Source organism: Ornithorhynchus anatinus, chromosome 6 (genome assembly GCF_004115215.2).
Source record: "Ornithorhynchus anatinus isolate Pmale09 chromosome 6, mOrnAna1.pri.v4, whole genome shotgun sequence".
NCBI lineage: Eukaryota > Metazoa > Chordata > Mammalia > Monotremata > Ornithorhynchidae > Ornithorhynchus > Ornithorhynchus anatinus.
In genome coordinates, this window is record NC_041733.1 from 184,071 (window position 1) to 199,795 (window position 15,725).

General features: G+C 59.0%; 1 protein-coding gene across 4 annotated transcripts in view; it reads right to left on the minus strand.

Moving 5' to 3' along the window:
• Nucleotides 1-781: 781 nt before the first annotated feature.
• Nucleotides 782-15,725, minus strand: part of KLHL13 (kelch like family member 13) — a 34,691-nt gene continuing 19,747 nt past the window's right edge. For 3 of the 4 annotated variants that reach the window (XM_029067454.2, XM_039912365.1, XM_029067453.2), the window contains 6 exons: nucleotides 8,606-8,747; nucleotides 6,836-6,968; nucleotides 6,262-6,458; nucleotides 3,971-4,781; nucleotides 1,713-1,826; nucleotides 783-1,322 (listed from right to left, as the gene is read on the minus strand). In XM_029067454.2, the coding sequence (XP_028923287.1) occupies nucleotides 835-1,322; nucleotides 1,713-1,826; nucleotides 3,971-4,781; nucleotides 6,262-6,458; nucleotides 6,836-6,968; nucleotides 8,606-8,747 (1,885 nt within the window). In that variant the 3' untranslated portion in view covers nucleotides 783-834. Of the gene's footprint in view, nucleotides 1,323-1,712; nucleotides 1,827-3,970; nucleotides 4,782-6,261; nucleotides 6,459-6,835; nucleotides 6,969-8,605; nucleotides 8,748-15,725 lie in introns of all 4 variants that reach the window. The other variant, XM_029067452.2, reaches the window with a different exon arrangement.

Genomic DNA, 15,725 nt, shown 5'->3' on the forward strand with positions numbered 1-15,725 from the left:
GAAGGAAATGATTCCACCTCGGGAGGAGGGCGCGGCCAAGGACCTCTCGGGACATCGCTGGCCCTTCCTTCCTTCCTTCCCACCCCGATCCGGGGGAAGGAGGGCGGGGGGGGGGCTGGGGGGGGGGCCCGGTGCCAGCCTATCCATCCCTGAGGACCCCGGCCGTGCCAGCTGCCTCTTGATTTAAAAACCCCAGGAAATCCCACGTCCATCTGAGGCGACCCCGCACGAAAACCTCGGGGTGGGCGACGGGAGCCGGGGGTCCGGGCACCTGGCTCCGCCCGCTTCCCTGTTGTAAAAAGGGGGTCGTTTCCCCCGCCCGCCCTCGGTGGGGGGCACCCGGTGGCCTGAACCGATGGGGTGGTGCTCCACGCGCTGGGCTGGGAGGAAGGGACGGAGGTGGGAGGGAAGGGGCCAAGGGGGAGCTCAACTCAGAGTTCATGCTGGATCTGCCACCGGACACCCTCCCTTCCTCCCTCCCTCCGTGCGGCCCCACAGTCAACGGTGAGAGGAAGAAACATCCGTGAGGGGTTGCGACCCGGGGCGATCCGGCCCCGGGCCCGCCACCCACCCCCGCGCTCCTCACTGGTACGACGACGTCCCAACTGCCCCGTGGGCAGCCCTCACACGGCACGGAAACGCCCGGCTCACTACCGCGTTCCCTCACGGGGCCCTCCCGTCCCGCCGCCGCCACGCGGGTCGAGCGCGGGCCCAGGCCGGCCCCCGCCGCCGACCCCGGAGCCTCTCCCCTCTCCCCCGGCGGGCCGAGGTCGGCCCGCGGGCCCCCCGGGGGAGGCGGCGACGACGCGGCCGGGGCGGCGGGGGCCCCCCCCATCACGGAGCCGCGAGCGGAGACTCCCGCGAGGGCGAGGCGGCCAGGTCGTCCGGCGGGAAGACGGTCAGCGTGCAGGCGCGGATGCCGCCCAGCGACTCGGGCAGGTCGAACACCTTGTGCCACTCGTCCTTCTCCGGGTCGTACTTCTGCACGATCTCCACCATGCAGCGGTTGTTCCACGAGTAGCCCCCGACCACGTAGATCTTGCTCTCGAAGACGGCCACGCCGACGTCGCTCTGCCCGCGCAGCATGGCCGCGATGGGCGTCCACTGGTCCAGGGCGGGCGAGTAGTACTCGCAGCTGAGCACGTCGTCGTAGTCGCTGGTGCCGCGGAAGTGGTTGCCGCCGATGACGTAGAGCCGGTCCCCCACCGTGCACATGCAGTGCAGCCCCCGCACCGTCGTCATCGGGGCCTTCTGCGCCCAGCGGTCCGTGTCCGGGTCGAAACTCATCAGCTCCTTCTGGAACGTGTCGTGGGTGATGCCCCCTGCAGAGACGCGCGGGAGGCCGGCCTGAGGATGGGGCCGCGCCAGAGGAGCGTGGAGGCCGCGTAGGAGCGGGGGTCAGAGAGTGGGCGGGGACGCCCCAGAGGTTGGAGTCAGGGCGTGGGTGGGGACGTGCCAGATGAAGGTGGGTCAGGATGGGGGCGGGGATGCGCTCGAGGCGGGAGACAGCCTATGGGCAGGGATGTGCCGGAGCAGGGGGTCGGCAGGCAGGCGGGATCGCGCCAGAGATGGGTGCGGACGGGGACGACCCGCCTCCTCGGCCCCCGGACGAGATCCCCTCACCTGACACGTATACGACGCCCCCGGGCACGGTCTCCCCCGCCGTCCCCCGGGACTCGGGCACCGCTCGCTTTGGCGTGGGCCCGACTCACCTGAGATGTACATGAGTCCCCCGTACACGGTCCCCGCGTGGCCGTAATGGGGCTCATTCATCTTGGCCACGTAACTCCACTCATTCATCCTGGGATTGTAGCACTCCACGGTGGCTGTACGGAAGGAAACGAAAAAGGTCGGCGGCGGCTCTCGCCAACCGCCCTCCCTAGCCCCTCCCGTGCTCCCCCGGGGTCCGGTGGCCCGCAACGCAGACTGCCTGAGGGCTGGACGGGAGCCCGAGGGATGTGGGGAGGGCGGGGAGACGGGAGGGCCGGGAAGCCTAACGGCACCGGTAGCGACCGCCGTTACGCCCCCGGCCGCGGCGCCCGCCGTGCCACGACCGAGCCACTGCCCACGCTACTGGATGGGTCGCTGATTGGGCCACCGACCTGGGCACCCACGGTGGCCGGACTTCGTTCCCCGGCTCCCGGGAGCCGGCCCAAGCCAAGGCCCCCGATGTACCCGGGACGGGGAAAGGACGGCGGAGAGGCAGGGTAAACCCCTCCATAGCCACGACGACCCCGTCCAAGAGGGTGACCACCACCCCAGCTGAAACCGCCAAGACTCCTCCGGCGTCGCTGCCGAGAGGCAGATGCCCCTGGGCTGGGCAGATTGGGGGTGGGGCATCTGGAGAGCGGGGGGAGGAGGAGGAGGGCGACACTCCTCTCCTGATTTGCACTGATTCATCTTGCTGGGTGAGTGTCCCCCAACCCAGCTGGGCTGTCAGCCCCTTGAGGGCACGGATCGGGTCTCCCATTCCTGGCGGACTTTCCCACCGGTCCAGCCCTCTCCCCCCAGACAAAGCCCTACTAAAATCATATCTCCGCCAGAAAGCTTTCCTCGATTCGTCTCTCATCACCCTACCTAATGCCTCCTCTGCCCTTCTGCATCACTGAGCTCCGGTAGCAGTTCTGGGGAGATCGCTAAACTACGTTACTTCCCCCCTACCTGTTACTGATTCCAAGGTCTGCCTCCTCCAAGAGGCCTGCCCTGATTAAATCCTCCTCGCCTCTTCTCCCACTCCCTTCTGCGTCACCTTGACTTGCTCCCTTTAGGTGTCGCCCCTCCCGGCCCAACGGCACTTACATACGTAGCTCTAATTTATTTCAATTAACGCCTGCCTCCCCCTCTAGACCGTAGGCTCGTTGCAGGCAGGGAACGAGTCGGTTTATCGTTATACCGTATTCTCCCAAGTGCTTAGTACGGTGCTTTACACACGGTACACGCTCAATAAATTCAACTGAATGAACGAATAGATAGCTCCTCCACTAGGCTGAGGGTTCCTGGTGGGCGGGGATTGTGTCCATTCACTCTATTGTGCTCTCCCAAGCACTGAGTACAGTGCTCTGCACCGACTAGGCACGTAATAAACATCAACGTTTGACTGGGCCGCTCGGGGGAGAGTTGCGGATGGAGAGAGGAGAACCGGGGTGTCTCCCCTCTGGACCGTGAGCTCGCTGCGGGCGGGGAACCGATCTGTCGCCGCTTACGTTGTCCTCTCCCGAGCTCTCGGTACAGTGCTCTGCACCCAGTAAGCTCTCAAATATCAGCGAGTGAGTGACCAACCGGATGGTCCGTGCTGGGTCATCGTGGGGAGAATCGGGGATGGAGAGGGGAGTGTCTGCAATGTCGGATGGTCCGTGGTCGCTCACCTTGGGGAGGGTTAGGGAAGGAGAGGGGAGAATCGGGGGTGTCCGACGGCCCAGGCCTGATCACGGGATGCCTGATCGTGGGAAGCTGCGTGGCTCAGTGGAAAGAGCCCGGGCTTGGGAGTCAGAGGTCATGGGTTCGAATCCCGGCTCTGCCACTTGTCAGCTGTGTGACCGTGGGCAAGTCACTTAACTTCTCTGTGCCTCAGTTCCCTCATCTGTAAAATGGGGATGAAGACCGTGAGCCTCACGTGGGACAACCTGATTACCCTGTATCTATCCCAGCGCTTAGAACGGTGCTCTGCTCATAGTAAGCGCTTAACAAATACCAACATTATCATCATTATTATTGTTATTATCACCGAGAGGGGAGTCGGGGGTGTCGGCTGGCGCGAACTGGATCCCCGGGGGAGAGTCAGGGGTGTGGGGACAACGCATCCCTAGCCACGAGGGCAGCCGTCCGGGAGGACCGCCGGCATCTGGCTCCTCCCTGCGCCCCGGAGACCCCGGGGGAGGCGGGCCGAGCGCCACTGTCCGTGCCCGGGGTCCGCGAGGTCCCCGGGAGAACCGGCCGGGGACCGCCCGCGGAGGCCCCGGGGCCGACTCACCCAGCTCGCCGGCGGCATTGCGACCGCCCACGGCGTACAGGTGGCCCTGCAGGGCACTCAGGTGGAAGAAGGTGCGCTTCTCGTTGAGCGAGGCCACCTGCATCCACTTGTCGTAGCGCGGGTCGAAGCGGAAGACCGTGTCCACGGCCGTCTTGCCCTTAGTGTCGTAGTTGCTCTGGCCGCCCACCACGTAGAGGAAGTTCCCGATGACGGCGATGCCGTGCTGGTAGCGGGGGGCGTCCATGGCGGCCAGCGACTTCCAGCGACGGGCCTTCTCGTCGTAGAGCCGCAGCTCCTTGCTGACCACCAGCTGCTGCCGCAGGACCCCGCCCAGGGTGACCAGGTGGGTGCTGTCCGAGCGGATGGCGGTGCGGTCCGACTGCATGACCGGCTGCATGTAGGGCATCATCTGGTAGTTGCTGGCCTCCAGCAGCAGGTTGACGCAGGCGTTGTCCGTGCGCATGAAGTCCACCGTCTGCACGTGGTTGATGAGGTCCTGCGGCAGCATGAGCGGGAAGCGGATGTTGAGCATGAGCTTGGCGGCGTGCTCCATGCGGGGGTGCTCCAGGCGCGGGTCCTCGGCGCGCAGCCAGCGGCAGGCCGCCTTGAACAGCTCCAGCTCCGGGCAGTGCTTCAGGCTGTTGCTGGCCAGCACGAAGGCCAGGCGCTCCAAGGGCAGCTGCAGGAAGGCGCCGCTGCTCAGCAGGGCGGGGAAGTTCTTCAGGATGAAGCCGTTCACGTACTTGTCCACCTCCGTCAGGTTGTAGGTGTTGGCGATCCGCCCCACCTCCACGCAGTTTTCCAGAGAGACCTGCGGCGCGCACGGGGGCGGGGAGAGCCGTCAGCCCGCCGACGGCTGCGTGGGCCCTTGGGCCTCCCCGTGTCCACGCCCCCCCGCCTCCCTCCCCGTGCCCGCCGGCCCCCACACCTCCCTCCCCGTGCCCGCGGGGCTGAGGCACCGGTGGCCGGGCCAGGTCGGGCATGCGGCCCCGGCTCGGACCAGAACGAGCGACGGGTGGAAAGAAGCTACTTCTCCCTAGTTGAGCACTGTGCAGCTGAGGGGCGGGGGGATAAAGGAGGGAAGGGGGTCTCACGCTTCCCGCCTCAGGTTTCCCGCCCCCCTCAGCCCCCACCCTCTGCTGCCGGCGACTTTCAGCCCCACATCTCGTGCCCCAGTGGTTCTCCCGCCCCCTAGATGACATGGTGAAGGACAACTCCCAGGAAGCCAGAGGGCCCCAGTGCCCAAAGCGAAGGACTCACACGACCCCTCCGAGGACGTGGGCACCTCTAGGACGGGAGCACCACAACTCAATAGCTCTCGGGTTGGAAAATCCGTCCCGCAACGAGCAGCTGACGGTATCAGGGCCTCCTATCCTTGACAAGGGAGGAAGGGAAGGAAGAAGGGCCGAGGGGACAGGGTGCAGACAGGGATGAGGAGTCACGAGACCTGGGTTCTGATCCCGGCCCCGTCGCTTGCCTGTTGTGTGACCTGGGGCAAGTCACTTCACTTCTCTGGGCTTCGGTCTCCTCATCTGCAAAATGGGGAGCAGATACCTGTCCTCCCTCCCTTAGACCGTCAGTCCCAGCGGAACAGGGATTGGATCCGTTCTGATGGTCCTGTATCTGGTCCAGTGCTTAGCATTTAGTAAGCGTCTGACAAATAGCACAGGTCAACAGAGGGCCGAGGGAACTGGGCCGGGGGAGGTGGGGGTGGCGTGCGCGGGGTGCGACTGCGTCCCCTCTGGGATCACACAGGGCACAATCAGAGGCCACAGGCTCAGACTGCATCAGGAAGCTTCCCGTTGCAAGTCAGGGACAACTTCCCAACCCCAAAGAGAATGAGATGGGGAAAAAATAACAGAACAGGCAGGGGCGTCTTCACCAAGAGCATCTATTCAGCTATTATTCAGGACATTCACACTCCCGTCTGACCCGGAGGCAGGAGAGCAGGAGAGCAGCCGGGCAGAGGTGGAAGAGCGGGGCCGGAGCAGGAGGGTGGGCTGGGGCAGGCAGCCAGGGCAGGAGGGTAGGCGAGGCAGGAGGCTAGGGCGGGAGGGCAAGCAGGGTGGCCACAGCAGGAAGGCAGGCCAGGCGGCAGGGGCGGGAAGGCGGGCTGGGATACCGGGGCAGGAGGGCGGCCAAGGCAGGAGGGCAGGGCAGGAAGGTGGCCAGGGCAAGACGACATCCGAGGCAAGAGGGCAGGGCGGCTGGGCGGCTGGGTCGCTCAGTCAGATTATTGGAATGTCAGGACGGGACCAGTGCAGTTGGGATGAAATGGAACCATCTCTTACCCCGGATATAAGAAAAACTTTACAGAAATCCAAAACGGGTAAAATCTGCAAAAAGCTGGCAGCTTCCAGAGTGTCCTGAAGGTTGTCCATGCTTAGAGAAAGCTTGGCAGTGTAGATGAAATCGATAATCTTCTTCAGGCCGATCCTGTTCACACCATGGAGTTTAATGCACATCAAGTCTTGCTCTTTCATTCCACCTAAGAAGAAACACTGAGCTAAGGCAGGGCAGCCTTCTTTTCATCAAAGCTGACAGCATTCCTCCTTGGCACATGCAAAGAAGTGGAAGCCAACATACTCAGTGGCAGTGCCACTGCTGCCAAGGTGAAGACCGGGCGTGCACCGAGGCACTAGAAGAGCCACGCAAGGCAGGCCGGGGCGGGCAGGGCGATGGGGGGTGGCCCGGGTGAACCATCACGGCAAATTCCCGCTCGTTGAGGCCGGGTGGTCCGCAGAAACACAGAGCTGGACGTTCGCCGCCACGGACCGGCTCGGCCTCACGACGGCAAGACCCGCCACCGCCTCGGCCGCCCGGCGGGCAGACTGACACCCCGGAAGACGGAGCGGCGACACCCACCTGTGAACATGGCTTTGAAGTAATCGCTGGCCGACGCCATCATCGCCCTGTGGACGGGAAACACCTCGTCCCCGTCCCCCGGGACCAGGGTCACGTCGCAGAGCAGCCCTTCCATCCGCAGCTGGTCAAAGCCCTGCGAACGAGGCAACCGCAGAGTCCGCAGGGGCCCGGGGGCCTGCGGGACACACGTCCGAAGGGCCCGGCAACTCTCATTCATTCAATTCATTCCATCGTATTTATCGAGTGCTTACTGTGTGCAGAGCACCGTACTAAGCGCTTGGAAAGTACAATTCAGCAATGAAGAGAGACAATCCCTGTCCACACCGGGCTTACAGTTTAGAAAGGGGAAGACAGATAGCAAAACAAGTAAACAGGCATCGATATAAATAAATAGAATTACAGACATATACACATCCAAACAAGTAAACAGGGGAACCGAGCCGGGGGCCGCACGGGGTCAGTCTCGAGGCCCCGAGAAGTTCTGGCCCGCGAATGACCGGCAGAGTTCCTTTGGGTCGGTCACGGGAGCCAATGAGAGAAACCCATATGTCAAGAAACACTCTTCTGGGAAAAGGCCTCGAGGGCTTCCGTCACCCCGGAGGCTGATCCGAACCCCAAATGGCTCGGAAACCCTGAAGGAAGGAGACCTCTAGGCTGTCAGCTCCTGTGGGCTGAGCACCTGTCTACCAACTCTGTTTTACTGGACTCTCCCAAGTGCTTAGTCCAGTGCTCTGCACACCGTAGGCGCTCAATAAATACCACTGATTGAAGGACCCTCATCAACGGCCACTGGGCCTCTCGCCCCACGCCTGCAGCCGGCACCACCAGGTAAGAGGTCCGCGGCTGGGCCTAGGAGGCGTCGACATGAAAGGCACTGCCTACCACAGTCCCTGGACGCTGCTGCCTTGGAGGAATCACGAAGGAATCCTGCCTCTCGCCACCGGCTCCCCTCCACCCCGACCTTTCCCCCGAATGAGGCCGAGTAGAGCCGGGCTCGGGAAAGCCCCCGAGGTGGGATTTCCCCGGTGCCCCTGGCTACCCCTCTCCCTCTCCGCCTCTGCTCAGCATCAGGCAGCCTGCCAGCTCAGGCCTCAACAGTCTGTTCTGAGAACGGGTCTGTTGGTCCCGGAGCTGGAATGCTGGTCCCAGCAGTCTATGGAACTGGCCCAAAGATACATTCCCCAGCACCCCATTGGGGCCCACCAGAAACACTAATGCAGCGGGGCCTACTGGAAAGGACATGGGCCTGGGAGTCAGAGGACCTGGGTTCTCATCCCAGTTCCACCATCTCTCTGATACGGTGTGACCCTGGGCAAAAATCTCTGTGCCTCGGTCACTTCATCTGTAAAATGGGGACTGAGACTGTGAGTCCTATATGGGACATCGATTGGGTCCAACCTGATTAGCTTCTATCTACTCCACCACTTAGTACAGTGCCTGGCACATAGGGAGTGCTTAAATACCATAAGTGGTCAATAAATTGACTGAAAAAATGAATATTTCACTCTGCCTGCACTGCGTATCTCTCTCTCACTCTCTCTTACACACACACACACAGACGGCGAGACGGAGAGCAAGAGAGAAAGGAAGCGACCAGGAAGAACCTAGACTTTGGCGATAAACCAAGTTCCCAGATGGAGACGGGATAAACATTCAGTAAGGGCATGTGGCAATTTGGACAACCGCCAAAGTTAGGTTGGTGGATGGACCATCTTCCCCATCCACCTAGGGGGCACCCAGCCAACTCATCTGAGAGACGGGCTCCGTTACCTGTAAGACCACAGAACTATGGGTATTGCTGGTGAAAAAGCGTGTGGTTCCTGTCTTGGAAGACTGCAGGTGGGCAGACACTCCCATTTCGCCACCAGGGAGGGACACTTTCATGTGAGGGTCGTCCTCTTCCACCAGAGATCTGAGAAAAATTGCGGATAAACGAGACGGGTTAGTCACCCCTTTGATTACAAAGGCCGAGTCATTAGTCAGCATGACTACCCTGGTCGGCCAGGCGACGCTCAAGTAAACTGAGGGTCCGTGCGCATGTGTGGACTCTGGCCTTCCCCGTCCCTCCCCTCCCCTCCCCCTCCATCTCTTTGCGGATGGAGGCTGGGATGCCACTGTAAGGCTCTGAGAATTTGGATCCCTTCGCTCAGGCTCTCAGTCTCCAAGGCTTCGCAACAGGCCCGTCCACGCGGTGCGGTGGCCTCGGTTATGGGATTTCTCTCTGCCACTCTCTCGAGAGGTTCCCGGTGGCACGAGGAAGCTACGTGGACCAGCTGCTGACCTCCGGAGGGAGGAAGGCGGGTGAAGGGCCCCGGGGTCAGGTCTCAGCTGTGAGCGGTGGTCCGCATCTCCATGAAACTCCCGTCTCTATCAGGCTGGGGTCGCTTGGGTCGCGTGAAACCGTCGGCCTGGGGCAGGGCAGGAGTGAGGAGGACACGGCGCCTCGGTGCCTGCCCATCTGCCGCCAGTAGCGTCAGGAGGCGCCGCCTGCCCCACGGGAGAGGCCCGTCTTGCGGATGTGGGGGCCGGGCCCGGGCGTGAGCCCCGGGGTTGCGGCGCGAGGGTCTCCTTGGCTGCCACGTGCTCCTGCTCTCCTGCTCCGCAAGCTGAGCGAACGCCACGGGCTCTGCTCACTGCCAGGCCCCTTCGCCGAGGCCTCCCCAGACGACGACCACCGGCCGAATGACACCCCAAGCCTCACCCAACGACAACGATCCCCTGATGCTCCGGGCCTCCCCGCAACGTCCCACGTGTCCCCCAGTGATGATGTCCATCTCCCGACACCCCAGGCCTGTCCCATTGCCAACGCAGCCACTGCCACTGCCGCCCCAGATCCCCGCCATGGATGATTCCCCGACAACCCCTGCTGAGCCTGAGCTGCTCCCTGAGGGGCTGGGCCCTCCGGGGGGCAGGGCGTGAGAAGCGCACCCTCCCGGAGCCCAACGCCGTGGTCCTGCAGCCCCCAGAGGGTCCCGCCCGCTCCCAGAAAGGCCTCAGGCCCGGGCAGAACGCAGGCAAGAGTCAGAGCAAGAGGCATTCACAGTTCAGGTGACAAAAACCGCTTGCCCAGTTTGCACAATTCTCCTGGTCTTTAAGGTAAAGAGAAAAAGAAAAGTCAGAAGATGTGAACGTCCAGTAGGTTTTAATCAGTCACTATTCAATTGAACGTTTAGTGTGTGCAGGGCACTGTACTAAGCTCTTGGGAGAGAATGACATAACGGAATTGGTAGACACTTCCTGCCCACAACGAGCATACAGCTTAGAGGAGACAGACATTAATAGAAATAAACAGATTACAGATACGGAAAAGTGCTGCGGGACTGAGGATGGGGTGAATAAAGGATGCGATCCAAGTACAAGGGTGATGCAGAAAGGAGTGGGAAAAGATGAAATGAAGGCTTAGTCAGGGGAGGCCTCTTGGAGGAGATGTGCTTTTCATGAGGCTTTGAAGGTGGGGAGAGTGAATGTCCGACAGATATGAAGAAGGAGGGCGTTCCAGGCCACTGGCAGGATGTGGGTGAGGGGTCAGTAGCACGAGAAGCAGCGTGGTCTTGGGGATAAAGCACGGGTCTGGGAGTCAGGAGGACCTGGGATCTGATCTTGGCTCCGTCACACGTCTGCTATGTGACCTTGGGCATGTCACTTTACTTCTCTGTGCCTCAGTTACCTCATCTATAAAATGGGGATTAAGACTGTGAGCACAATGTGGGACAGAGATTATGTCTAACTCAATTACCTTGTGTCTACCCCAGTGCTTAGTACAGTGCCTGGCACATAGCACTTAGCAAAATCACTATTATTATTATCATCAAGGCAGACGAGTTTTAAGTACAATGAGTAGATTGGCATTAGAGGAGCAAAGTATGAGGGCTGGGTTGTAGTAGGAGAGTAGATTGGTGAGGCAAGAGTGGACAAGATGATTGCGTGTCTTAAAGCCGATGTTAAGGAGTTTCTGTTTGATGCAGAGGTTGATGGGCAACTAATTGGAAGTTCTTGAGGAGTGGGGAAACGTGGAACTGAACAGTTTCGTAAAAAATGATCTGGGCAGCAGAGTGAAATCTGCAGTGGAGTGGGGAGAGACAGGAGGCAGGGAGGTCAGCGAAGAGGCTGACGCAGTAATCACAGCAGAATAGGATAAGTGCTTGGATTAATGTGGTAACAGCTGGATGGAAAGGAAAGGATGGGTTTTAGCAGTGTTGTGAAGGTTGAACTGACAAGATTTGGCGACAGATATGGGTCGAAAGGGAGAGATAAGTCGAGGAGAATGGCAAGGTTACGGGGAGGATGGTGGTGCTGTCCACAGTGATGGGAAAGTCGGGGGCGGAGGGGGGGGAATGGGACAGGGTTAACTGTGACTATGAGAAGTTCTGTTTTGGATGGGTTAAGTTTGAGGTGTAGCCGGGACAGCCAAGTAGAGATGTCCTGAAGGCAGGAGGAAATGTGAGATTGCAGAGCAGGAGAGACGTGGGGGAGGTTTGGGAATCATCCACTTAGGGATGGTAGTTGCAGCCATGGGAGCAAATGAGTTCTTCAAGGGAGTGGGTGGAGATGGAGAATAGAAGGGGGCCCTGAATCGAGTTTTGAGGGACTCCCGTAGTGAGGGAGAGGAAGGCAGAGGGAGAGCCCACAAAAGAGACTGAGAATGAGCAGACAAGACAGACAGGGGAACTGGGAGAGGACAGGGTCAGCGAAGCCAAAGCTGGATAATGTTTCCACAGTGTCAAAGGCAGCTGAGAGGTCGAGGAGGATTAGGATTCATTCGATCGTACTTATCGAGTGCTTACTGTGCGAAGAGCACCGTACTAAGCACTTGGGAGAGTACGGTGTAGAACCCGTTGGATTTGGCAATAAGGAGATTAATGGTGACTTTTGAGAGGGCATTTTCTGTGGAGTGAAGGGGGCAGAAGCCAGATTGGAGTGGTTCAAGGAAAAAACTTGACAAAGACAAAAAACTGGAGAGGAAGTAGAGGCAGCAGATGTAGAAAACTGGTTCAAGTAGTCTGGAGAGGACTGGTAGGTGGGAGATAGGGCGATAACTGGAGGGAGCCAAAGGGTCAAGGGAGGGTATTTTTAGAACGGGGAGTGTTTGAAAGCAGTGGGGAAAAAGCCACTGGGGAGTGATGGTTGAAGATGGCGGTCAGAGAAGGAAGGGGCCAGCTTTCTGATAAGGCTCCTAGCAACGAGGTCCCTATGTCAAGTAGTTAAGAAACGCTCCGGGCATGTCACTCCCCTCCTCAAAAACCTCCAGCGGTTGTCCATCAACCTTCGCATGAAACAAAAACTCCTCACTCTTGGCTTCAAAGCTCTCCATCCCCTTGCCCCCTCCTACCTCACCTCCCTTCTCTCTTTCTACTGCCCATCCCGTACACTCCACTCCTCTGCAGCTCAACTCCTCAGGGTCCCCCGTTCGCGCCTGTCCCGCCGCCGACCTCTGGCCCACGTCCTACTGCTCTCCTGGAACGCCCTCCCTCCTCACGTCCACCGAACAAACTCTCTTCCCCGCTTCAAAGTCCTACTGAGAGCTCACCTCCTCCAGGAGGCCTTCCCAGACTGAGCTCCCCTTTCCCTCTGCTCCTCCTCCCCTCCCCCCGCCCGCCCTCTGCTCTTCCTCCATCCCCTCCCCTCAGCACTGTGCTTATTTGTATGTATTATTTATTCCCCTATTTATTTTGTAAATGAGACGTATATCTCCATGATCCTATTTATCCTGATGATGTTGTCTAGCTTTGTTTTGATCTGTTTTGCTTTGCTGTCTGTCTCCCCCACTTTAAGACTGTGAGCCCGTTATTGGGCAGGGATTGTTTCTGTTGCCGAACTGTACATTCCAAGCGCTTGGCACAGTGCTCTGCACATAGTAAGTGTTCAATAAATACTGTTGAATGAATGAAGAAATGAGAAATGCAATGCGAAACCTCAGATTCTAAAGCAAAAGGCTTTGTTCTCTCACACACACACACACACACACACACACACGCATGCATGGGCACTCCCTCTCCTCCCCCCGGCTTCCCCCCCCCCCAATGTCTGCATGCACACGCATGCACATCCTCGCCCACAGATACGTGAACAAAGCCTCAGAGTTTGACGGGTTGACAGCCACAGCTCCCGGCCATGGCTGTGACTGAAGACCCCAGAAGCAGACCTCGCCTCCACCTTACCCAAGACCACACTCACTTGCACCTCAGGGACCACACTCACACCTTGGGGGACCGCATTCTCACCTCAGGGACCACATTTTTTTATGAGTGAATAACACCAACAACAGCACCGGAGTCCCTCGGTGGGATCATTTCAATCAATGGCATTTATTGAGCACTTACTGTGCGCAGAACACTTTGCAAAGCACTTGGGAGAGTACAATACATATGCGTACGTAGACACCATTTCTGACCACAAGGAGCTTACTGACAAAAGAGACAGGTGGCCAATTCCGGACTGATATGCATATAAGCGCTGGGGACTTGGGGAGGGGTGAATATCCAAGTGCCTAGGGGGAATCGATCAGTCTAATCAAGCAGTCTATACTTCAACCAGATGCCCGGATCATTTTTCTACAAAAACATTCAGTCTGTGTTTCTCCACTCCTCAAGGACTTCCACTGGTTGCCCATCCACCTCTACATCCACCAGAAAATCCTTACCCTTGACTTGAAAGCACTCGATCACCTCGTCCCCTCCTACCTTTCCTCTCTGCTCTGGACACAGTAAGCACTCAATAAACACCACTGATCGACTGACTGTCACAAAATCCCGTCGCTTCTCCCTTTACAGCAAGCCCACCCATCCAAGCATCCCAATTGCTTACCAGACCGATCCAAGCCCTTATCCTATCCCGCCTTGATCACCGCATCGGCCTCCTCACTGAATTCCCCTTTCTGTCTCTTCCGACTTCAGTCCGTACTTCACTCTGTTGCCCGGATTGTTTTTTCTACAGAAATGTTTCGTGCATGTCTCCCGGGTCCTCAATAACCTCTAACGACTGCCCATCCACCTCCGTACCAAACAAACTCCTGAGATTATGGATCGGTACCTAAGTGCTCTGGGGCAGAGGGTGGGGTGACTATCAAGTGCTTAAAGGGTATAGATCCGAGTGCATAGGCAACACAGAAGGGACAGGGAGTAGAGAAAATGAAGGCTACGTCAGGGAAGGCTCTGGGAGGAGAAGGGAATTTAATGAGGCTTTGAAGGTGAGGATAGCGGTGGTCTGTTGGTTCCGAATTATGGGGAATTCCGGCCCAGAGGGAGGATGTGGGCGAGAGAGGAGAGACTGAGGTACAGTGAGTAGGCTGGCATTGGAGGGGTGACGCGTATGAGCTGGGCTGTAGTAGGAGAGCAGTGAGGTGAGATAGGAGTGGGAGGCCTGACTGAATGCCTTAGGGAAGATGGGAAGCAGTTGACAGGGATGAGATAACAGGGCCCGGGGGGACGAGGATCAGAGCCAAAGGACAGCCAGGGCTGTCAAGACCACCTGTTTCTGGCGCTTGGCACTCCCTCCCAATGCTGCCCACTGACCTCTACCGTGGCAGGGCCCCGGGTCCCCCGGACCCCGCTGTCCAAGGATGGCAAGCCAGGGGAGCCACGAGCACGGGAGCCGGGCTTGGACTTTCTCGGCTCCCGAGAGCCAGGAGGGGCCCAGGGTCCTCGGGGTGCAGGTGCCCCTCGCCCCACAGGCCCTAGGCACGTGGTCCTAACCTCTCCTGGTCAACTCGGCCTTTACCACTGGTTCTGACTCTGCCACCCTCACCCCCTTTGTGGGGCTGACTCCAGGGGCATGGTTGAGGGGCCTGGGTGGTGCAGGGAAACGGTTTCAAATCCCTGATGGTGGAAGGAGGGTGGCGGCGGGCATCCGCAGCCCCAGCGGACGACCCCAGAGCAGGGGAACCTGACTCGATAGGGCCCACATCCGAGGGCCTCACGGCTCCGCCTCATTTTTGGTCAAAACTGGGACCCGGTTTCGAGCCGGGCAACGGTCCCCGGCTCAGCCCAGCATCCGCAGGGGGGACTCCTTCCTGACTAGCCATGTCCAGCCCAGGGCCAGGGAAACCGCAACTAACCGTGCCCGACCCAGGGCCGGGTAACCCTCACTTCCCGTAGCCCTCCCAGGGTCAGAGTAACAGGATAACCCTCATTAACCATGCCCTTCCCATGGCCACGGTAACCCTGACTGGGCCTTTCACAGGTGGATAAGGAAAAGGCTCACCTTTCTGAAGAAACGCTAATCAATCAATGGTATTTATCGAGCGCTTTACTCTGCGGTGATCACGATACTAAGTGCATGGGAGAGTACAATGCAACAAAATTAGCAGACACACACTCCCTGCCTATAACGAGCTTACAGTCCAGAGGGGAGCTCCACCAACGGTTTATTTATTGAGTGCCCAGTGTGCGCTGAGCACACTGCACTAAGTATGGTGGCATGGTTTATTCAGGGTTACCCCGTTACTCTGCTCCTGGGACAGGTAGTGAGGGTTACCCGGCCCTGGGATGGGCCTGGTTAGTCAGGGTTACCCAGCCCTGGGATGGGCCTGGTTAGTCAGGGTTACACAGCCCTGGGATGGGCCGGGTAACTTTTTTCTGTCAATCTCGTACGTGGACTTGCAACCTTTATTCACCCTGCCCTCGGCCCCACAGCGTATCCGTCCATATCCAAAATTTATTGATATTAATATCACTAGACTGTAAGCTCATCATTAGATTGTAAGCTCTGTGTGAACAGGTGACACGTCTCCTAAGGCTGTTGGTGCTTTCCCAAGCATTCAATACAGTGCTCTGCACATAGTAAGTGCTCAACAAATACCACCGATGATGAGTATCTGCCTCTCTCTAGGCTTTAAGTTTACCATGCACAGGGAGCAGGTCCACCAACTCCCTTATACTATACTCCCCCAATC